This window comes from Triturus cristatus, chromosome 7, assembly GCF_964204655.1.
Source record: "Triturus cristatus chromosome 7, aTriCri1.1, whole genome shotgun sequence".
In the NCBI taxonomy this organism is placed as follows: Eukaryota; Metazoa; Chordata; class Amphibia; order Caudata; family Salamandridae; genus Triturus; species Triturus cristatus.
Genome location: NC_140590.1, coordinates 1,346,455,663 through 1,346,480,120, shown reverse-complemented (window position 1 = coordinate 1,346,480,120; position 24,458 = coordinate 1,346,455,663). Strand labels below are relative to the sequence as shown.

The 24,458-nt window shown below is 43.1% G+C and overlaps 1 protein-coding gene across 2 annotated transcripts in view; it reads right to left on the bottom strand.

Moving 5' to 3' along the window:
• The window catches only part of MTO1 (mitochondrial tRNA translation optimization 1), a 524,123-nt gene that overhangs the window by 340,648 nt on the left and 159,017 nt on the right, over positions 1-24,458 (bottom strand). For both annotated transcript variants that reach the window (XM_085619003.1, XM_085619002.1), the window contains 2 exons: positions 22,184-22,301; positions 21,772-22,061 (listed from right to left, as the gene is read on the bottom strand). In XM_085619003.1, coding sequence (XP_085475129.1) covers positions 21,772-22,061; positions 22,184-22,301 — 408 coding nt within the window. The remainder of the gene's footprint in view (positions 1-21,771; positions 22,062-22,183; positions 22,302-24,458) is intronic.

Sequence of the window (24,458 nt, the reverse complement as noted above, 5' to 3'; positions counted from 1 at the left end):
TGTGGTGGCATCCAGTTTCCTTTCTGTTTCAATTGGTCATGAAATTATGCATAATTAATGGCTTTACGCTGTCTGGATAAGCCCAGTTCTATCAGGAGGTAAGTACCTGGCATACTGCCTCCGGTCTACTAAAGACGCAAACTCATACATGCCAATAGACCTTATTCAGGCAGAAGACTGATGATTTTTACAGCCAAAACTGGGTTTAATGTAGCTTTCTCCGACTGAAATTGTGCCTACTTCAACACAACTCTGCTTTCCAAATATTAGCATGCATGTATTTAAACTCCATTAGTAACCTGGAACATACGGCTTTCTTTGTCACGGCTGTGATTCTATCAGATATGGAGTATGGCAATGCCACATATGAAAATATTTTGGCCAAAGAAAATTCAGATGATTTAGAATGAGGCTATCAGTCTCATCTGTGACTTGGGTCACATCAATATCTCACTACAGCGTTTGCTCTGCATGCCAGCTAGGGTCGTAGTGGTCATTAATAAAGCAGCTGCAGTGGCACTGGTGCAAGGGCTGTTAGGTGCCCTTTGCACTCCAATTATGAATGTTTACTATACAGCACAGGCATCCAAGCCACCTTGCTGAAGCCAGTCCAGAAATGTGTATACTAAGGTTCAGTGCGTGGTACATCAGAGCTTGCATTAGAAGGGAGTGCACTAACTTAGATTCAAATAACCACATAGCTCATTTTGAAACCACTAATTTTGGGTGAGTCAGCTGAACTGATATCACCTGGTTTCAACTTTTATAATTATGGAGGGATATTTGAGGGAAATTCAAAATCAATTAAAAGTCATGGGCCATGCAGCTGCGGGATGCACTGTGCTGGAGACTGTATCTCTGACCCATATCCTAGGGACCTGTTCCCAGCTCAGTGATTTCTGTAAGGGTGTACTTGACATTACTGAAGATGTAACATACTCACACATGGCAGAATGCCAGGGGTGATGGTGCTGGGAGTGCCCTCACAGAAACATCCCCTACACAATAGGAAAGGGAAACTCCTCTCCCAAATACTGTTGGCAGCCCAACAAACCATCTTGTTACACTGTACCTTCAGAGGACATGTGGGTGGGGAGGTTGTGGAATATCTTGGGCACAAAACATTTTTAAACCGCCCAAAGCAAGGAAGGAGTTCCAGAAACAATGGGAGACAATTATAAACTACCCAGCTACCAATGTTAGGGAACTACAATGTCCCCAGTGGTTAAGAAGGGTAAACATTCTAGACAAATCCAATCTGGATTACTATTACCAACACAGACAGGGTCTTGGGTCTGACTGACCTCAATCCAACTGAAAGACAGCACACAACTGATTGATGTAATCATTCTTGTATAATACAATTGTTGACTGTTTTGCTATCTGAAAACACAATGAAAAGGTATTCAAATTAAAATTATAGAAGGAGAACATTTGCATTTACGGGAATAGTCTAATGAAAATACTTCTGATTCAAACTGGTGCAGACACAAAATCATGCACAGCTCCATATAAAGTAAAAGACATCTTTTGCAAATAAATCATTGTCAATCAAGGTTAAGTCACCCTTTATAAAGCAAACACTAGTAGCGCTGACCCAAACAGCTTGCTTGCAAGAATGGAAAGGTGAATCCCGAAACTACCCGCCAAGTGAGAAAGCCCTGGAGCCAGACATAACCCTTTGAGTTGCCAGTTTCTCCAGGGACCAAAGGTTAATTTAAATGAAGATGCCTAAGCTCTCTAGCATCTGTTATAGTTGACCGTACCATATTATGATACAGTTATGTTCCTTCTCGAGATGTCTTGTCTGACCAATTGTCGGTTGTTTAGACCGGATGGCCTGAAAAGTTTGCTTTGGGCCTCTGCCAAGCACAACAATGGGGATATGTTGCTTTCCTGACCAGGGACATCACCATGCCATTCCATAAGACTAGAGGGATGGAACAGAGGGAGTAGTATTGTCCACTTGCCTGCCACATCAATTGACTGCTGGAGCAGAAGCCATTTAATTAGAAAATTCATGGCTTTGCCTGGGCCTGGCTAGGAATTCCTGACTGCCAGCAATTGAGACAGGTCAGACCCATGCACAAAGGAAAAATCCAATACTTGTTAATGAGTGATAGAGTGGAAATCTCACAGTATTCTCTCCTTGCAAAAGTACCATTACTCATGATTTCCACTCAAGGTGAAGGATCTTTTCCACCGTGTTATGACCAAGAGGACACTACATAAACATGAGCATCTCAAATGCAAATAAATACTTTAGTCAATAATGAGAGTTGGGAGTAGTTTTAAAAGGATTTATTTTCCAATCAAAATGTAAGTTTCTCTGACTCTTCATTCATTAGTCAGATATCAATCAGGTTACAGAACTGAAAATAGAAAAAATAGAATCAATACAGAGCACATCATAAACTGCATACAGCGCATTCCATAAAGGAAGGAATTCCTATTCTAAGAAAATTAGGCATAAATGATGCCAGTCAGAACTCATGAAGAGTTCAAGAAATACAAGTAAGAGTGAGGTTAGCATGAAGCGAAATCAATAATGAATCATTGCAAAATCTCCCATAAATAGAAATAAAGCATAGGGAAATAAGTATTGGCAAAGCCAGTTGGTCAAAGCATAAAGCTCGGGTTTTTAGCAAAAAGCTTGCATCTAAACCTGCCATTGTACCCTTCAGCTGATTTTCACTCCTCTTATTCAGCTCCGAGCCGGTCTGCTCTTTCTCCCCCAGAGTCTGCCCACAGCAACTCCTTTCTCCGCAGAACTCAAAATCTTTCTAAAGAGAACCCCCACCTCTCAGCTAGAAACGCATATATAGTTCAGCAAAATGTTTTGAACATGTGACATTGATCTTCCAATTGAAGTGCAGAAAAACATCAACACCCCTCGGTTGACTGCCCACGTCATCCATCAGGCGAGTTCTTGTAACACATTTGAATTTTACTCTAAATGTCTTCATCTCCTAACTTCCTGCTAAAGAAACATTCTTCAACTAAATAGAAAACAATTATTCCAACAAAAAATTATTTTTTTAGGCCGGAAACTGTAAATAAATTTTGCAATAATAATAAGAAAAATGTGTGCTTGGCAGTTACTCTAGCTATTAAATGAATGAGGCTTTGTTTAAACAACTGAATACTGATAAAAGCAAGTTAAAGACTGTAAACTATAAGAAGCTTCTTTCTTTCACGAAGAAAAAAGGAGGCCAACATTTCATTCTTATCTCAAGGACAGTGCTGAATCTCCCAAAGCAAAAACTAAATCACCAGCTGTATTTCAGCTTTCTACACTTCAAAATGCATGTTAATACAGTACAACTATATGCTACTTTGCAAGTTGACAACACGTTTTACAAATTAAATCTACATTCTTTAGTGAGGTCAAATCTAAACTAAACACATTTAAAGTCAACCATGAACCTTATTGTGTATGGTTTTACATTATTCATTAAATGGAAAGCATCTGACCAGGCCTCATGTTTTCACTTTCTTAGCACCAAATGTCTGCGTGCCACTTTTAAATCCAGTTTTATGTCTGATGCTCAAGGCAGATTTTGTCTTTAGTAATGCTTAGATCTATAGGTAATTTTTACGCTCTCTCATGAGCATTTGAAAAATGGCAATATATTGTACTGTACACTTGGAAGACAGAAATAAAGGTTATTTAGCATGTGGAAACTTTCAATAACTGTTACCCAGAATGTCCCAAAAATATTTTTTACCTGCATATTGTAAAGACAGTTCGAAAACGAATGTATCTATAAATATTTAAGCCATCATGAAAGCAGCTTGTAATTAAAATGCTACTTATAATATTGGGCTCATAAACAGGCTTACATTTCTAACAGGCAATGTTGAAGGGATATGTACAGGACAGAAATGTACATATGCCTCTAGAAGGTAATCCAACAGAAGAAGCCAATTTTGAAAGTAATTCTACATAAGGCTTGTGACTAAGGGTGGATTTCAGGAAAAAAAGAAGTGACTTAACCATAGATTATCAAAGGGTCCCAATACTGTATCTGCTACCAAAGAATCATAAGGATTTATTGGATCTACCAAAGTCCAACTACTTAGACAGACTCGATACACAAACAGATTGGAGAGCGTATCCACACACTTCCGGAAAAAAACTGTAATTTCATTAAAACATGTAAAAACAAAATGAGAATACCCCACTAATAACATCAAAAACAGTGAAGTATTCAAACAGCAAAACCTGGAGAGCAACTATTCGGCCATAAAGTTTGCACAAAGCTCGACAGATTACCACTTCTATTGAAATACTTAATGCAGATTACATGAATTAAGTAATATGTAACAACTGGAAATTAATAATCATTGTGAAAGAATTACAAACAATTTTCAATAATGAGATCATATTTTCAAGAAAGAAACAAATATTAAAAATCTAATAGTGATAGACCAACCTCTAGTATCAGAAATGATTTACCAAACTAAAAAAGCATAACCTTTCCTTGTTTAGATTACCAACATTGTTTGAAATTGGTCAGAGAATAATATGTACAGAATCCAAGAACGGACGGAAATTCAAATTAATACAGCATTACTTGTGTGGCACAAGCTACTGCATCTACATAACCACATGCCTGTGCAATTCTGCCAGTGAGAGTAAAACATCTGGATAGGCAAAGGCTTGCTGGATTGAGACATCAAATAATAGACATAAATTCACCAGCTGCAGCACACTTTACTCAACAATGACACTCTGGTTCAAATTAAGATTTAGACTCTGGAGAAGATTCTAGGATTAAAACAAGGAGGCAATAGTGAGTTACATTTGAGTAAGGATAAACACTAATCAAAACTTGCTCCTGGATGGATAAAATGACTGAAATGAAACAAAGTGTTTCCTCCTCCTGCCCTCAGGGGAGTGGAGGTGGAGGAGGAGGAGAATCCCTGCACCTGTGACCAGAGCTTTAAAGCTTAATCAACATTAGGGAAGATGATGCTGCTGCACACTAAGGGGACTTCTAGTCCTAGAATTCCTGTTTCAGGGAAGGAGGAGGAGAATTCCAGCACCCGTGACCTCTGGACAATGCTACAAAGCTCAATCAACACATGTGCAGCGGGGGCCACGCCTGGGCCAAGGGCAGACTGGTCTTTGCCTGGCCTCACCTAGAGGAGGTTGGACTTCCTCTGTCCCTCTTTCATTCCTGAACTGACCCACTTGCTTTTAAATCGGGTACTTTTCTAATATATGTTTTATCATTTTACACTTTGGAACCTTTGTTATTAATTTGCAATAATCTGGAACTATTTTCTGGGGAGCCTTTTCACAATTGCTTGACAGTGCTGAAGCTTGAACTTAATATTAAGGATGTAATACATGTTTATATGGTCAATGTTATTCTCCACACAAGAAAAGATTTATGGGAAAAAGAAAAGCTTTAGATAATCCCCAGGGTTTGATAAACCCCCAGAAATCGACCAAACATGCAGCTGAAAATTGTATGTTAACAATATTGGCAATTTAATGAGAAAAGTGTAAACTATTATCACATCACATGAGAATGAGAAGAAAATCCATGAGCAACTAAAAAAAGCTTCACTTTTCTTAAGTAAGATAAACCAATAAAATCTATAATACCTGATAAGAGTACAATATTGACTACGGGTGATAGTTTAAAAAAAATAAAGTCCGGCCTTGTCGTAATCTCCACAGTTGAAGGAAGCACTTTTGCACCCAATGTTATGTGCAAAAATAGTTTTAGTGCGCTGACGTCTGTTGTTAATGACACTTTTCTTCCTATGGTTGATCAAATATGTATTCATGGAACAGCAGGGGTAGATACGTTACGGAATAAAATTAGTGAGGGGAAAGATTTGGTCTTATCTTTAATTCAAAAAGTAGAAAGAGTGTTACTAAAGGGGACTGCCAGTTTAAGAGGAGAAAGTAGAGAAGATAGGTTTTTGGAAAATAGGTCATGGGAAAATAGAGGCAGTGTGGATGAATCTGGACTGAGTTCCCAAGACGGTCCTGGTAAATGGCAGTTGAATACAATAATAATGTCCAGCAGGGGACTAAGCAAGTTAGGGTGCAACAAAGGGAAGGTATAACAAATTGGTACAGAAAACACATCTTAAGTCGCTGCTTGCAAATTCATTGTCATAAACAGGTACCTAGGGCATAGTGGGTTCTACACATAGCAGAAGGCCTTTACCATTTACACAACCCTTGGTACAGAGGCAGGGCACAACACCGATTTGTAACCGGGGATATGATAATTCTAAGAGGACAATGTCAGGAACCCTAAACAAAGAAGACACATCAGTGAGGATACTGACTAACTTATCAACAAGGTCATACAATGTATATGGGATGTTAGACATTGTTACTAAATCATATGCTCAAATATAATCTCAGCCCCACGTACTGTAGTTCCAATTGAGCCCCATGATTCTATTAGATGTATTTCATCCAATCCTCAATTTGAGGATGGGCTCGTGGGATTAGATAAGAGATCTTCAGCAGCTAACTGGTAATGAATCCAGTTTATATATAGCTGTCCCCCATTTTCCAGCTCTCTCTACTAAGGCAGTTCCATCTCATACAGGGGGTAGGATAGAGAGGTGTAAAATAGTTAGACCCATTAGAATATTGCCTTCAAATGAGATTGATTGACAGTGAGTTAACTTGGAGGGCGATGGAGAACTGCCTAGGGTACAAAATAAAATCCTTATAAAAATACATAAGCTGGCTATGGCCATCCCTCCTGGTTTACATGTCCCTTTCAGTACTCATTTCATTCAAGAGAGTATTATATGAGAATAAAATTCAGCAACATTGCATACTGCAATGACTACCCTGGGGGATACCCAGTTGCTTGTGCTTTTCTGGAATTTGGCGAGGCTGAAGACAAAAATGATTAATCCGACATAAGGGAATTTATAAATTCATAGCCTATATGCAAATTTCAGGAGACATGGTCTACTAGCGCATATGAATGGTTATTTATCATATAGTATTGATCTTGTGCGTGGTCTGCTGGTAGACCATCCGGCAGATTACTTATATGAGTTAAGATTTCACTTAACTGCAAAATTTGCAAGGTAGATATAATATACTCATGTATTAGTTATTAAGTTTATTAAGTTTAGAACCAACTAGTGGGACAATCATGAATATTTATAATGTTTACAATCGTTTACCTCTAGAAACCAAGTCTACTACTCTATCATGGAAGGCCTGTAAATAACATGAAGCCAGCAGTTGGGGATAACCAGAGGTCTATAAAATGCTCAGAAATTGACAACAATCAGGGAGTGTTGGCTGATATGTACAAGGCATAGCTGAATTAAGACCTTACGATGAGTTTGAAATCGGCCAAATTCCAATTATTGATATACACCAGAAATTATTTCTGTATTATTTTCTATGGACAACAGGACACGACTGGACCAGACTTATGCAACGGGTACCTTGGTTGAACAAGGATTGCAAAAAGGCCAAGATCAACTTGACTTCTGCTGTCAAATCTCATTGCAGATTTGGAGTCAGGGAGGCCAAGAAGCATTACACATTTAGACAGTGGCTATGTCTAAACTGAACTGGGACGACTCCAATTAGCAGGATCTTATTGAGACTGCCCAAAACAATTATTATTGTTCCTTTTGGCATATCATCATCCACTGCAGTATTCAAAATTTCAATTGAATAGAGACTTATTTAGCCCGCAGGCCTGGATCACCCATTTTTTCGTTCTTTACCGTGCACAATTATTAACTTAACACTTCTGATTTATTATGTGTTGATGATATTATTCCATTTAACATATCTCATCACACAAGTTCAAATTTACTATTCAGGAAACTCTAAAGGCCGTAGAAACCTTGAGGAAAGGCTTTCCTTTTCAGCTAGCGTAAGATTCCAATGGATTTGTTCTGCTCGGAGCTTAAAGTATGGCCCCTATGTAAAATTACCTACCAACACAATATTGGCAGGAGCAGAGATTCCCCTTTTATGGAGAGGAGCTGCGATTGTACAGGTTTATAAAAAGGGATTAAAAGATGATCCAGTTAACTAGAGTCTGATAATCGTATTAGATAATGTAGAGAAAGTATTTTTGTAAGCAAGTATTGGAGAGGTCACAAGACTGGATTGCAGATAAACAGATTATATCCACATTATAGGCTGGCTGTAGAAATAAGGTCAGCAAAGTAGACCAGGTTTTTCGATTTTAAATGCTAAATTGGAAACATGTCACTCATTTAAAACAACATCTGTATGTGGCTTTTGAGATCTGAGGGCCGATTTCATGTGGACGCTAGAAGTAAACTATGGTTGGTAATGCAGGATATTGGGGTTCCGCCCTAGATACTTAAAATATCAGAATTCATAAATAACTACGCTCAAGTTCACTGGGGAGGGAATAGCGAATTAAAAGAAAGGATCCCAACTAGAAAAGGGATTAGAGAAGGTTCCATATTGAGGTCTACTCTATTTACATTATATGTTAATGATGAGATTACTTTTATAAATAATACTGTAAATGATTCATTCCAGTTGAATGGTCAAACAAATTCCAGCCCTACTGTTTGCAGCCGATACCTTGCTAACATTCAAGACCCCTATGGGCCTTCAATTCTTACTGAATAGGTTCCTTACCTTTTGCAAGCAGTTAGGGCTGGAAACCAATGTGAAAAAGGACCAAATATATGACCTTGAATCCTCACAGGACCAACAAGGGCAGCCTGAAACTAGAGAATAGTATCCTATAAAGGGTAAATTAATTTTAATATCTAGGAATAAAAGTCTTACGGACAAACAATTCACATTTGTTTAAATGTGGCATCCATGAAAGTGTCTAACACAGGGCTTCAGCAGCATTGAAAGTGTATTTAAAAACTTCAAGATCAGTCTCCCCTGCTATACAGATGTATTCTCTTAAGGCCCAAGGAGCAGATTTAGATGGGGCTGAGATATGGGGTATAGCGGGATGTAAAGCCTTAACTACTAAAGAGAATAACTTTATTAGAACCTCTTTTAACTTGCCTGCAAGTACTCCAATACTCCCACTCTAGTTAGACTGTGACCTAAAGAGAATTGCAACTACGGCTAAATTAAGACTACTTGTTTATTGGCTGATACTTTGTTATACCCCTGAACCAGTCTCATAGATTGGAACTAGTAAATCTGATGGAGATGGCTAACGCGAAGGATCTTCCTTTGATAAAGTATGTGAAACATTGACTATATACTCCAAGACTGAAGGACCTTTGGATAACCCAAATGTAATTATAGTAGCTCTGTAAAGCTCCTGAAGGCACAATATTGGTCATATGTTTCTGGCCAATGGGCTGTGAAGGCAGAGGAAGGGGGATTAATGGCAACATTTTCAAATTTTAAAATGATTATGAAATTTGAACCATATTTCAACAATGTTTTCCCCCTCATGCTAAATGTCTCTATAGAAAATTCAGATTAGGAACCTTATTAATTAACACCTTTACTGTTAAATGGCTTTCAAGGCGTGATAAATCTGCTAACTGCCTCTTTTGTAATCATGTAATTGAATCAGAGAAGCATTTAATATTGATTTACCCAAAGTATATGCAAATGTGAAGAAAAATTGGATTCACACAAATTTGTCGTTTTTAGTATCAGAAGATTTTTGCATAGTGCTTGGATAATAGGTGTAGGAAAGTAGGTGCTGCTTTCATGGTTACCCCCACTTTTGCTGGTGTCAGGATGTTTTTGTGACTAGTCTGACTGGCATCCTGCTAATCAGGAACCCAGTCACTGTTCTTCCTCCCTACATTTGACATGGTAAGTACTTTTGTACCTTCATAATTGGCTACTGGTGTACCCCTATAAGTCCCTAGTATATGGTACTAAGGTACCCAGGACATCGGTACACCAAGGGTCTTCCATGCGATGCAGCATGTATTATGTCACCCATGAGAGACCACTCAAACTGTGGCTACAGGCCTGCCATTGCAGCATGTGTAAGCTGGTTCTAGCACAACTTACAACAAATATTAGTTTTCTTATATCTGAGTTCTACACTTAAAACCTATAAGTCTCCCCTAAGGCAGACCTTTCAATCCTGAACGCAGGATGCTGGGTTCTAAGTGTGAGGGTGCCCCTGCATGAGAAGGACACTCCTACAAACCCTGGAGTCCATTCTCCATGCTTTGTAAGTAATGAAATACCAGTATTTGTAAAGCGCACAGCTACCTCCTCATGGTGCTGGGCTAACCTGCCGCCGGCACCGGGGATCGAACCCTGAACCCTGTGGTCCGGAGGCAGGCACCCTGGCCGCTGCGCCACACCTCTTCCTCAGTGTGGTGAGACATTTTGATACATATAGTGGCCATCTGTCATTATGCGAAGGCTAAGTATATAGTGGCTGTGCCGAATCTGGGCATGTTTGGTATCAAACATGTTGGAATTATATCTCAACACCATTATCGATGTTGGAGGTTTGATTCCATGCACTGGGGGACTCCTCCGGGAAGCCCACAGTACTCTCGTTAACAGCATTTCAGGGTCTGCCAGCAAGCTAGTGCTGCTGCCGACCCCAAAAACGATTCTGCCCTCCTGTTGCAGAACTGACAGGGTGCAGAACCCTTTCCTCCTGCCGCAAGACGGCCTTACCGAAGAGGCAGCCTGATCGGAGGACAGATGCTCAAGTCAGCAACCCTCTATACCTTAGTCTCCATACCTAATCTGGAGCCACTAGGGTGACTTGGGCCCGGTTGGTCCTGATCGTCTTTAGAACTCAGGGCAGAAGCAGTATCGGCAGCAAGGCATATAGGAGTCCTGAGTTCCACTCGAGGTGGAACACGTCTCAGAGCAAGAGACACATTGGAAACTCTAACGCGCAGAAGTACTGACATTGGGTGTTCTCAGCTGTGGCAACAATATGAGACAATGTTCTCATCATTCACGGAAGAAACCACACGGCACCTCCGGGTGAATCTGCCATCTGTGATCTGCAAGGTGCCAGTAGCTGGGTTTGTCTGCCCTAGCATTTAATGATCCAGCCAGGTGGTTCACCACCAGAAAACGATAGTGGAGGTCCAGCCAATTCCAGTGGCACAAGGTCTCCTGGTACAGGGCTCGTGACCCCGCCGGCACTACTTGTTGCACTATCATATGGGAGTGGTGTTGTCCGTGAGCTCCTGAACCAGCCTTCCCTTGACAGACAGAAGGAGGGCTTTCAAAGTTAAGCAGATGACCCTAAGCTACAGTAAGTTGTTATGGAGCTGGGTCTCTGCCAGAGACCAGTGGCCTCTGATCTCCACCTTTCTCTCAGCTAGTGACAGATCTGGGTGGGAAAGGGAAAAGGGTCTGCCTCTGACCAAATCACAGTCCAGCAAACACCACTGCAGATCATTTGCAATCTCCTCCGTAACCTGAACGTAGTCGGAGAGGTGTCCTTTATGTTGGGCCCACTGAGGTTTCAGATTCCAAGGAAAAGGCTGTTTATGCCACCTGGTGCAGGAGGCCATCAGTCCCACAAAACTCAGAGTCGACCTTACTGAAATACAGGAGCGAGGCTCAAAGATCAGGATCATAGCCTGAATGTCCTGGACTCTCCTAGGGAAAAGGCACGAAACCGACCCTTGTCCAGAATGGCTCAGATGAAGAGAAACATCTGCGAAGGAGTCTGGTATGACTTCAGCATGTTGATTGTGACCCCCATAGCTGGCAAGAGGTTGGCCATAATCTGAAGGTGGTTGACGACTGCCCCGAGCAAGCCTTCAATAGCCAGTTGGTCGAGGTAGGGGAAAAAGGGCAACCCTCTGACAATGTGCTGCCACCAACATAATCACTTTTGTGTACACCCGAGGGACACTGGTGAAACCAAAGGACAGCACAGCACAATGAAAATGCTCCTATCCCACCACTAGCTGAGGTAACCATGGTGGGCCGGTAGAACGGGTATATAGAAAATGGCGTCATGCAGGTCCAACGCTATCCTCCGGGTTCTAGGACAGACACGACGTGGGCCAGAGTTTTTGAGAGTGCGCAGGACTAAAATTAGTCGGAGGCCCCATTCCTTTTTGGGCACCAGGAAGTAGCGGGAATGGCAACCACATCTGGCGCAGTCACCCTCTCGATTGCCTCCTTTGGCCAAAAGGGTCTGCAGTTCCTACCGCAAAATGGAAGCTTGGTCCTCTGTCAGTCGTTGGGGAGAAGGCGGAAGGTGCAGCAGTGTGGAAAGCATGGGAGGACATAGCCTTTTTGAACAATTGGCAGGACTCACCTCTCTGAAGCTATGGCCTGCCAGCCCGGTAGGAATCATCAGATCTCAACTCCCACTGAGTGTGTGTGCTCATCTAAGGGAACACTAAAGGGCTTTTGCAAGTGGGGCTGCGGTGTGAAGCGAACATGGCAGCCTGTTGACCTTGGATGCAGGGGCAGTTGGCACCACAGCCACGAACCTGCTGGGCACCATGCTGGGATTGGATTGACTGGGGGTATGGGAAACCTCTGCCAAAACTACGAAAAGAGCTGTTGTGCTGATGCACCTGGCAGGTTCGGCAAATAGGCCCAAGGAGCGTGCCTAAGCCCTGCTCTCCTTGAACCGCTCGAGAGCGAAGTTTGCCTTGTCCCCATACAGGTGAGTCCAATCAAACTTTAAGTCCTTGAGAGCCAACTGGACATAGCCATGATAAACCAGTGGACTCCAGTCCAGCATGGCAGAGAATGGCGGCACTGGTGCCGATGGTCAGCCCAATAGAATCCGTGGTGTCCAAGCCACAATCATTTATGAACCTAGTAGCATCCCGGTCATCTTCAATGGCTTGGGCAAGGGCAGGTTGAAGATATTTGGGGACACTTAGGAAGACTTGAGCCACCGAATCCCAAAGGGTGTGGGAATAGTGCCCTAGCAGACAGCTGGCGTTCACGGACCCGAGCCCCAAGCAGGTACAAAAAATGCATGTTTGCCAAAGGTTTCAGCATGTTTAGACTCGGTCCGGGGGAGCAGTCGGGAACATGTTAGGATTGCATACACTTGCACCACCAAACTATCAGGGGAGGGGTGCTGAGATAGGAAATCGGGGGACCCAGGGGCAGAGAAATGGAGTTGCGCAATCTGGCTGTTGACTGTAGGGTCATAGCAAAATTTGGCCCAAGCTCCTAATAAGGTGTCTGTTAAGGCATCATTAAATGTCAGGAAGGGCTGGGAAGATGTTTGCCCCGACTGGAGACTCCTATCAATATGATGGACTTCGCTTCCAAGGTGGGGAAGCTGGAGGTCAAGGACTTCAGCTGACCAACAGATTACCATGGTCTAGGACATGAATAACTCTGTGGTTGGGTCAGGGCGTGAGAGGAGGCCCGTTTCAGGGGAGGTATAAAGGCCACTAGTCATCATATCAATTGAATTCGTGAACGGGCTGAGCGAACTCTTCACCAGCATCATATTCATTATCTGAGTCTGTATCAAAAAGAGAATGTAAGATGTGTCATCCTTATGAAGGTGTTGTGTGTCGATTTAGATAACGTATATAGGTTACCCAATTTATGTCCTTATATAGGCACAATTTGCATTGCCAATATTTAGGCGTAGAAATCCTACCCTTATTTAGGCATTATCCATGCTAACCAAATACAGGCATGGCCACCTACATCCGTTCATCTACGTCACAACGAGTTCTTGGAAAACCAGACTCTTAAGCCTTTAGGACTTCCCCTTGCTTGGATATTGATTTCTCCAAAAACTCATTTATTATGCATGTACATCTATTCCTTAGGGGTTCATTCATGACGTTCTTCTGACCGACTTTTACGTCAATACTGGCATTCCTAAACACCTTCAAAGTATAAATATACCTTCACTTACCATGGCAAACCACGGTTTGGCTTCCTACTTGCACAACACGGCTCGCCACGGCAAGTTCGGAAGGAAGTCAAGTCCCCACCTGACGCACTGATCAGACGCTGTCATCCTCCTCGCAGAGAATCCAGCTCCAGTGTTTCTGACTCCTCCTGCGAGGTGTTAGAGATCGAGACTCGGAAAGAGATTCCAACCTCACTCATTCTAAGGTATGGAGCGGACTAGAACCAAGAGGGACTTTTGGCAAATCTTGGCAAGTATAGCTAAACTAGACTATAGACAAACAGCACCTACTTCTTACCTTGTACTACACTTAGGTTAGGTACACTGAGGTAGAACTAGCTAGAAGCATCAGATGAGTATTAACATTTTAGCCTGTGTTATTTATGTATGTATTTTTATGAATATCTGTCATAGCTACAAACCATGCTATTGCAGTATTATTTTATCTTCCTGCTAACGCTGTACGTATTATACTTCGCATTCTGTCTTACGATTGTAGCAGTTCATATCTCTTGCACGAGAAATAAGACTGTTCAATAAACCCTTTTTATTGAAACACCCGTCTATCTATTTCTGTGTAACTCTGTAGAAACGAAGCATGCACGATTGACTAGGTGAAACTGTTATCTATTGTTTCCACGATTCTGAGATTGTTCCGATTCTAAGGGAAACAAAGTTGTCATGTTTATGCGGTTGTCAGAAACGAATTCCTTCTTGTTTATTCAAGAAGTTACTAGTGACCTCTGAGTTAGCTGGCACACACAAGTAATTAAGTTTAATGTACTCGATAGAGACATACTGACCTCAGTCCTATGTCAAAACTATAGTGTATATTATTCCAATGCGCAGAGCCTATTAAGGGATATAGGAACTACACTACAAAGGCAGCAGGGCAAATGGAGGAACTGGTGCTTCAACTGCCGTGAAGCTACTCATACACAGTTAATGGATTTGGTATCGGCATCAAAGCCTCCGGGACCGGCGAGGACCGCACACCAGAGACAGGGTCTGGACTGGCGCTAGGTGTCAATAGAGACTGAGGACCCAACTGCCGCCGAGGGCAGACCCACCGGCTCTCCTCCAGATGGAGGGCCTTTCGGCTCTATGGGGGCCTGAAGGCACACCAGAGAATCAGTAAGGAGCCAAAGTGCAGGAGTAAGGCTGCTTAGAACTCTTTAATCTGTTGCAGGATGGAAGATGGCTCAGGAAACTCTGGCTGTGCCAGAACCAGTAGTGGGATCAGCTCCGAAGACAGTCGACTCTGGGAGTGTGATCTAGAGCCTGGCATCTTCCCTACACCTGCTCAAGCAAATGGTTCTTTTCTACACTTACTTGCCCATTTGGATCGCGACCGACACAGGCTTCAGGACCAGCTTCAGTGACTCCTGGAGAGAGAACTGGACCAGAACCAAGTCTTGGATTTGGGCCACAATTTGGAGTGGTGTCAGCGATATACCTTTTGCGATCTAGGATGGCCTTCGGATTCACTGATGCGCAGTTGCTGCAGCCCTTGAGTCGTGGCTCAAACCCAGACCTGATCGGAATCTGTCACAGACATTTGATTGAGACATTCTCTACAGGGCTTAAAACTGTCATTTTAGGCAGAGACATCCCTTGTACACTGTAAGATTTAGAAGAAATATCGAGATAGAGCATCGAGAGACAAAAGGTAGCTCCGGGTCCATGTCAGAAAGTGCAGAAAGAAGAACAGTTTCCTAATGCATTCTGACATAGGGGGAATTGTCAGAAGGTGAGGAATCAGCGGTTAGAAGTCCCCATCATAAGTCACTGCCATTTTTAATAAGATATTGATTTAGCTTCTCAACTGTAATAGTCTAAGAAGAAGCCAAGGAAAAAGGCAGGTCATGGAGCATCATTTCGTCCTTATGAGCTGCTTTTCTAGAATGATCAGCAGAAAAGAAAGGTGCCTGGTAATGTTTTTTTTTTGTTGCACATAGTTCATAGCAATAAAGAAACAATCACTCTGCCACTTATTCTGAGATGCAGCCCTTTTTAAATCTAATTTACATGTAACTGATTCCAATATGTTTTTGCAACAATTTACGAAATCCTTTCTGGTGTATTTAATTTCCAACTCCAGATTCCACTTTTATTCTTCATATCTGCAACCGTATTTTTTTTTCATGTAAAGAAGCAGGATCCCAAGGAATTTGTTTTGATAAACCATAATTTTATTGCATTGATTGTATTTACAACTTACATACAACAACCTTTCAGCAAACAGAGCCGGACATAACTACAACACATAATAATTAAAGAATTGTGATGCTCCAATTAAAATAGTCCATAGTTATTTCCCAAACAGCCCCATATCCTCTTATGTTTATGTGGGAGACCTCTCGCCATATAAAATAGGTTCCTCCATTTTTGCACACCAGTCCATGGGAGAGTTTGCCGAGATCCAGACCCTGGCAATTTCTCTTTTAGCAATTAGGGTGCCCAGGCCCACAAGTGATCAGTCACTGCAACGCCACTCATTATCCTCCCATTGGGCCCACCTAGGACTTCCATCTTGCCCTGTCCGGGGCATGCAGATCACGGAAATAACCAGCAATTTATATATTTAGAGATACATCCTCACAACCCCCACTTACTCCGCCCAGTGATCCCAAGAGTATTTTCACCTTCATGGGGCTGACGTCTGGCAGCTCCAGAAGTGAATCCATGTCACATGTGAGAGCATGGAACCCATCAGGGCCAGGTGTCCTTCAAGAGTTCATCTCATTAAGGGCTACCCATTTAGATCAATAGGGCAATCCTGGTCTGCCCTCTCTGTCGTCGATAAGATGGGGAGCAGCAAGTCCGCTATCATGGGATTGTAATATTCCTGTGGTGGTCGGTCCCTTTTTGCATATAGCCTTTCATAGTACTTCGTAAAGGCATTAGCATTGTCATAAGTGTCTGTCGATAGGTCTTGCTTGCAATATGTGGCACCACTCGCTCCGTAGCATCACGGGTGGCCAACCAGTACAGAAGCTTGCCAGACTTGTCGCCCCTCTCGTAGCCCCAGCTTTGGGATGCGATCCAACTTTTGCACGCCTCATCTAGACATAGCTTCATGAAGGTTGCCCAATCGTTCACCACCTGCTTGAGTTCCTTCCCCGCGCCTTCTGAGTTCCGCTCCAGGTGGTGATCTACCCCTTTAGCTCTGCCACTTGGTGTAAGCCCTAGCGGTCTTGTGCTCAGGGATATAAGCTCGCCACACCTTGCATGTAGGCCATCCCTGCCACCCATAGGATAGCGGGGAAATTAACTGTACCTTCATTCAGCTCACAAAAGGCATCTAGCTTTTGCATGAAGTATTCCTGTACCTCTGAGTCCACCAGTCTGAAAGTTTTGAGCCTTCAGGTCAGTCGATGGCTGGCCCAGGCTCCTGCTACATGGAGCATAATTGAAGAGTGGTCTGAAATTCCACTGGTAACATGTATGCACCTGTCATGCGAGACAGATCTGCGGTGGGTAGGAGGAACTGGTCACTGTGAGAAGATCTGGTTTTATGGGCCGCAGAAGTACAGGTGTATTCCCCACCTCCTGAAGGTATGCCATACTCGCCATCCGCCAACCAGATCGAGACCGGAGGCCCACATTACCAGAAATGTCCATGTAACGGGAGTGGAGACCGGATGTCTAGAGCCGTCTTGGTCAGTGGACATTACCATGTTAAAATCTCCCCAATAAGAGTATGCCCATGCGGGAGCCATAATAGCACCGCCCGCAAGATACTGAGCGTGGACCCTAGCGATTGTGGAGGGATTGCGTAGCTCTAATGAAGTTGTAAAATCTTCCCTCAAGTGTTCCTCCCACTGCTATGTACCTGCTATGGGAATCCCTTTCCAAGAGGGCGACTGTCATGGGCATGCATTTGTACAAGAGGGTGGCAACCCTCTGAGAATCCCTGGTGTGTCGTGTGTGATATACCTTTTCATAACCATAGCAGGTCAGAAGTAGGCAGTTGGTGCCCATGAGGTGGGTCTCCTGTATTAAAAGAATATCAGGAGTGTGGTGCCTAGCAAACCCCAGAACAGCCCCTCTCTTAATACGGTCATGGAGGCTGTTGAGGTACCATGTTTTGACCTTAAAAGCGCTCATGGTTTGTTGGGGGACCTGAGCGCTGAGGAAGCAGGGTCACAGGTGGAGCCAAGCCTGGCGCTCCCCAGGGGAATTACAGGCCAAGCTGCACATTTGATAGCTTGACTGAGGCACTTATGTATGTCCGTGGCTGCCATCTTAGAGCATCGCTGAATAAAATCCAGCCAACAGGGTCTAACTCCCCCTCTAAACATCACCCCCCACCCTGCACTTCCACCCCAGTAGCATCTTTCACCCAACAATTAATAAAACCAAACAAATGTTTGTAAGTGAGGCCACAGTGTACCAGCCGGTCCCTCGGGGTGAGCAAAATGAATGTAGGAGACTGTGTGTTGCTGACTATCTGAATGGTAAGGTTGTTGTCCATAGACCTGTTGGAATCAAGGTGTTTTGTTTGCAAGAGTATCTCAAGCCATCCCTAGACCTCAGTGGGTTTCCCAGGTGGTTTCACATGGCCAAGATCCTGTGAGCAAGTACTTTCGCCATCGGCATCCCAACCCCCTGGTGCAGTGTGCAGGCTCGGGTTTCCTTGGCCAGTGTCTACGGGTGAGGATTCCAAACAGATCCCGGGCATTTCTGAGTTTTCCAGCCATCTCTGCATCCAGTGCGGCTTCCTGGGCATGCACTAGCCCCATCCCCACCGTTTGTGTTATGGCCGGTCCAATGCGGTGGTTGGAGGTTCGGGGAACGGGAGGGTGGGATGAAGTTAATGAAACTGAAGGGGCCGCTGCTCTGTCACCCACTCCCACACCACTTATAGAGTATCAAAAAGAGTGATCTGGATTTATGAGCTATCTTTAGGGATCATGATTTACACTTGACTGCTTTAAAGGATTTACGCTGCTGTTGTACTTTCCTAGTATAATCTATGGATATGATGATCTATTGGTATTGAAGCTCCTCCAGTCCCCCAGCTGCACTCAGGATTGTGTCCATGTCTCTATAGTTTATCATTTTGGCCATAATCGGTCGGGGAGGGGCACACAGAGAAGGTTGCTCCGTCAAAGGTCTGCGGGCCCACTCAACGACAAAGCATTCGGGGAGCAAGTCCTCTGGGGTCGAGGTCTTTGGCCGTTTTCCAGGAAGGCCTCTGGGGCTATCCCAAATGCCACCCTCCGGGAAGCCCAGGAACGTCAGAATGCACCTGCAGGCATGGTGTTCTGCGTCTTCCAATCGGTCGTCTAGGTTTCAGGAGGCTGAAGACAAGCAAATCACCTCCGCCTTGAGGGATGGCACCAAATCCTCGAACTCAGATATGCAACCTTCGGTGCCAGTAACTCTCTCCGCTATGTTGCAGAGATCCTGCTGTAGGAGTGTCACATTTACTCCAACATCACTGATTTTGGTTTCAAGGGCAGTACGTGAGACCTGATTTGCTTGCCGTGCCTAGAAGTTCGGATTTTTTCATGGCCAGGTCTCCGTCGATGACTGACACTGGGGTCCGAGAACTCAAGGGAGTACATATGCCATCTTGGCCGCCATGGCCGCGCTACCAGGAGCCCAAGGATTTAAGCTGTTTGTGGGAAGTTTGATGTTTGTGACCATGTACTATAATGTGTGTTAAAGGGATTGTGCAACACATTTTGGAGTTACAAAACCTTATAAAAGGAACTCGGCCTTCAGGTTTGTTCCTCTCTATGGGCACAGTACTCCAAGGTGACTTCCAATATCCTTACGATGTACAGCAAGGGGTACTTTATTCCATATATTAAGTGGACTTAGTATCTGTTTTAAATTGGTTTTGAGTACTTCCCCTTAAGAAGGATATTATGTGCCTGAATTGAGTGGAAGTGCCCCACACATATGTAATTTTTAAAACTGAATAAACACATCATATTAAGAGAAATTGTAATGAAACATTAATTTAAAGATTCATTTAAAATGGCTACTAAAGCCATGGGTAATTTTATTAATAGCTTTGGTTGTAGGGTTGGAATGTGGACAGTGTAGCATCAGGAATCATTTAATTTCTAACTTAACTTTTGGGATGTGAAGAATCTATATACACAGTATACTTAAAAAAAGGTCACAGCAAGAGTTACTCCTACCTAACCTCACCCACCTCCAGTTGCTTATTATCAATATTTTCTGTACTGGAGCTCTCTTCAAAGGCCATCCCAATTGCGCATTGGAAAACGTGCAAAGCCATGAAACATGTAATCAATAGCCTTCACCATGGACATTACTATCATCATAAATATTGTTACTACTGACTGAACATAAGAATATTTCCAACAAAAAAATTCCTGTAAGCATATCCTTATAACCTATATTTCTAGGCCTACAATATTTATAAGTATCCTAAACCCCAGGAAAATATGCTTTAAGTTCTACCACGTATGGTCAATTTTACTGGTTACCCACGTCTAAATTATCCTTGTACCACTATCATTCCCAAACAGTCTATGAGAAAAGCTCCCAGCACATAACCTCTTTGTAAAGTGGCCTTTACATCCTATTGCTGATCAACCAATATAATTTACCAAAAGTCTTACTCATTTCTTGGGCTTGCACAAAGTTTTCTCAATATACAGATCACTAACAAATCCTTTCCTAGTTTATTTCATTTATATGTATAGTATTGTAACAGTCCACTTCAAATCATATTAAAAAAGAATTACAATATTTATCCAAAGTTAGAAAACTTTATTCCTTCTTTCAATACATTGTGAAACTCCTTCAATACAAGTTCACCACCAGTCAGCCAACACGTTTCATCACACTTCGTTTCGGCTGAATCAGGGCTTCGTGATTCTGTAAATATTTTTGGGATATGATTTCAAGAGGATCGTTAAAGTCTTACACAAATAAATAAGTAGGCTAGAAGGTGGTTTTTGGAATGATACACAATAAGAAAACTGCGTGCAGCTTAAAAAATTCTATAAGATAATTTGATTTTTGGGTCTCACAATGTGAAACTGAAAGTACCAATTACTTCAGCTTGATTTCCTTTTGGTTTTTTTACACCTATTAAAAAAGTTGGAGGGCAGGGTATACATGCTACAAGCTGTGCTTTTATCACATACCAAAACTAAAAAAACAAAAGTGTGTTTTCACACCTGCCAATACCATTTGAGAAGAAACCATTTGTTGGGAACCTTAAATTAGTTATAATGGAGGGTTTTATTAAGGTGCTGAGAAGGGGATTGAATGCTCACAGCTAGGCAGATGCACCACAGGGGCTAGCAGTTTCTGAAGCGATTCATCATATTTTATTTCAGAAAAACCCAATGCTTTCACCTATACTAGAGGCCACATTCCCCTCCCACAAACAGGACCCTCTACTTCACGCCCTTATGCGCAGAATCCGGTGCCACTGCTCCTACTCTCAAAATCCCTGTTCTATTGCACCCTCCCGCAAAGGATTCTAAGCCTCTTCCTGTTCACACAAGACCCATTTAATTGCCCTGTAACTGAAAACATTCCCTTTACAAATTTTCTTTGCACAAAGGAAGTCTCTGAACCACTGCTTCGCTCTCCACACAAATAAAACATGCTGTCACTGTTCCCTAAATACTGGAACCCTTGTGCCACTGTTCTCTCACATGTAGGAGCCTCTGCACCAGTGCCCACTAAATGCCTGTTTTTTGTGCAATTGCCCTCTCACACAGGACCTACTGCTTCAAGTGACCACTCATCAATCCGTGCATCCAGTCACACTCTATCACAACTGGTTAAGCAGCCCACTACAAAGTCCAAAACCACAGATTTCAACAATTTTCTTCAATTTCAACACCCACCCACATATTCCACCTTGCTTTTCTCACAAGATGTGTCAATGTTGACATCCTCACAGGTTCACCTTCTGTAGTAAGTGCTTATCAAGAATGTCTCCTACCTGAATCCACACTGAGTCGCTCAGGAAACTGAATGGAACTGGGGGGTTGTCAGCGGTGTGCCTTTCCAGGACGCTAAAGTCTATAGAGTCCTTGGCAATGCGCGGTGGGGTCCCAGTTTTTAGTCTCCCCACAGTGAATCCTAAGTTCTCCAAGGTATGAGCCAGTCCAAGTGAGGGCTGTTCTCCAATACGTCCAGCCGGGTGTTGTGCCAGGCCAATTCCAATCATCCCACGAAGAAATGTGCCATTAGTCAGGACCACGCTGCCTGCTTCAATGAGGCTTCCATCAGCTGTATCATGAAAAACAATATCACACTGTACTATAACTTTCCAAAAAGATACTTTGATTCAAGGGGCAAGCTCACAGAAAAGCAAAAAAGGGTCTCAACACAGAAAGTGATTTAAGGCATACCCAGAAGTACTCCTGTGACTCTGTATTTTCCCGGAAGCTGTGGTTCTGGTTCGGAAATGAGAAGATCCTCAACAGAGCCTTCTTGGACTTTGAGATTCGGGATGCTCAGGATTTCTTTCTATAGAGAATAAATTTCACAAGTTACACCAACCACTATCAGATGAAGTGCAACTGGCACACTAACATGCTTGCCTCTCATACAGGAAGACAGATTTCTGCTTGCATTTGAGGAGCTTTTAGAACAGAAGGATGAAAGCAAAACTTTAAAGACAATAGCATCAGTTACACCAATCATTACACATTTCAGTCCATGAAGTGTTTATGTTACACCCAACGAGATACTGACCTTGCGCAGGGGAGAATGATGGACTTTGTTCAAGGAGGATGAATTTTCAAGAACAAGCTCAGATTAGTGGCACCTTTTCGGTCAAAGGGAAGATATTCAAATGAAAGAACAGGAGTGTACATGAACTGGATCTTGTGCTACAGCAGCAGATTTAAGGGTTGTGAGAACATGTTTGTGATCAATACGGGCAACATAGGGGGGGGTAAAAAGAAGTAATCAACACCAAGGAGTGGGGGGTACGAGAAGAGACTCATTTGGGCCACGAGGGCCACCCGCGTGATGCACAGCATGGCAGTCTTGCAGATGAGGCCTGGCTGGGACGGGACCGCAGAGGTGGCATCGACCCATCTGCATTGAGCGAGGTAGGGAAATGGCCACTACAAGATCAACGAATTAAGGATCTGTGGGGTAGACCCTGCAAAGTTCTTACATGGAATGTACAAGGGCTAAATAACCCCAGAAGCCAATGTATGCGGCCCGAGGCTGTCCCAAAATGTTTCGAAGGATGTGGAGCAAGTGGGTCGGTGGTAGACGACTGAACATTCCTGATGCTCACCTATGGACTTGGGTGCGGACAATGCTGCCTGCTACTTATATGCTGATTAGCGTATGCTGGGGTATTATTTATTTCTTGTCACTGTTATGCAATGATCGCTGTGCTAAGAGCTTGTATTGTTTTTCTTTGCTGCACTTTGTTAAATCAATAAACTTGATTATCGAAAAAAAAATAAGCCCAGAAAGGTGATGATGGTGCATGTATCCCTGCACCACAGAATGTAGATGTTGCATTTTGACAAAACACCCACCTCCAGCCTCGAGCGCGCTATATGTATTCCTGAAATGGGACGGACTATGTGTAATGTCATCATATTCAAACTATGCTACGGGGTAGCAATCTTCGTCATTATTACTATCACCGGGGATCACATGTTGATAGATTTCTGGTGACACAGACACCCTGATATAGGGGAAGGAACATTTCACTCAGCAGTCTACAAAATGTGGTCCAGATTAGATTACTGTCTCACATCTGGTGATGTTAGCTCCTAGATGAGAGCTGTGATGCACCAAGTTTGCATGCTCTCTGATCACTCTGGCACTTGACATTACATTGCCTAATGTGTCTCTGGGACCAAGACTATGGCACCTGTCGTCGAGGGCACATCTGGATACCTGTTTTCGGGATGAAATACGGGGCAACATACATTACGATTGCATGGAAAACATAGGGTCAGTAACAACACACACTGGCTATACTTTGGGAGGCTTTCAAAGTGGTGCTAAGGGGTCACTGTTTGGATAGACTGAATGTTAATCCACTGTTTGGCTAGGCCAGGATACCCTCCCGGGTGATTTTTCATTCTACAAATCTGCATAACATTACATAGGCAACATGGGGTACTTCAGGCACTATAACAACACATGGAAACATTAGAAAAAAACATAAAGGAGCTAGAGTGGACATTAACAAGCAATGATGGTACCCAGTACATGAAAGAACTCAAACGCTGTATTACAAAATATATGACAAACTAGGGGAAAGGGAGCTCAATTACCTAGGAAAATATGCCCAGGCCCACACATATGCAGAGGACAAGAGACCCGAGAAAGCGCTAGCTGCCATTATTAAGATACCTTGGGACACGAATGACATCCCCCAAATCATGCACATGGATGGACAAACATTACAAGGCTGCGGAAATACAAGAGGTGGTGCACCACTATTCTAGTGACCTCTATGTGTCTAAATGTGGGGGCACCCCCGCACAAGTACATTAATACTTGTAAAACACTGCTCTTGCGTGGCTAAGTGCAGCTCCATGCAAATTTCTGTCTCTCCCACTCACGATCGATGAAATAAAAGAATCCATCGGAGACTGCCCAACAGCAATGTGCCTAGCTCTAACGGCTTGCTGGTCAAAATGTACA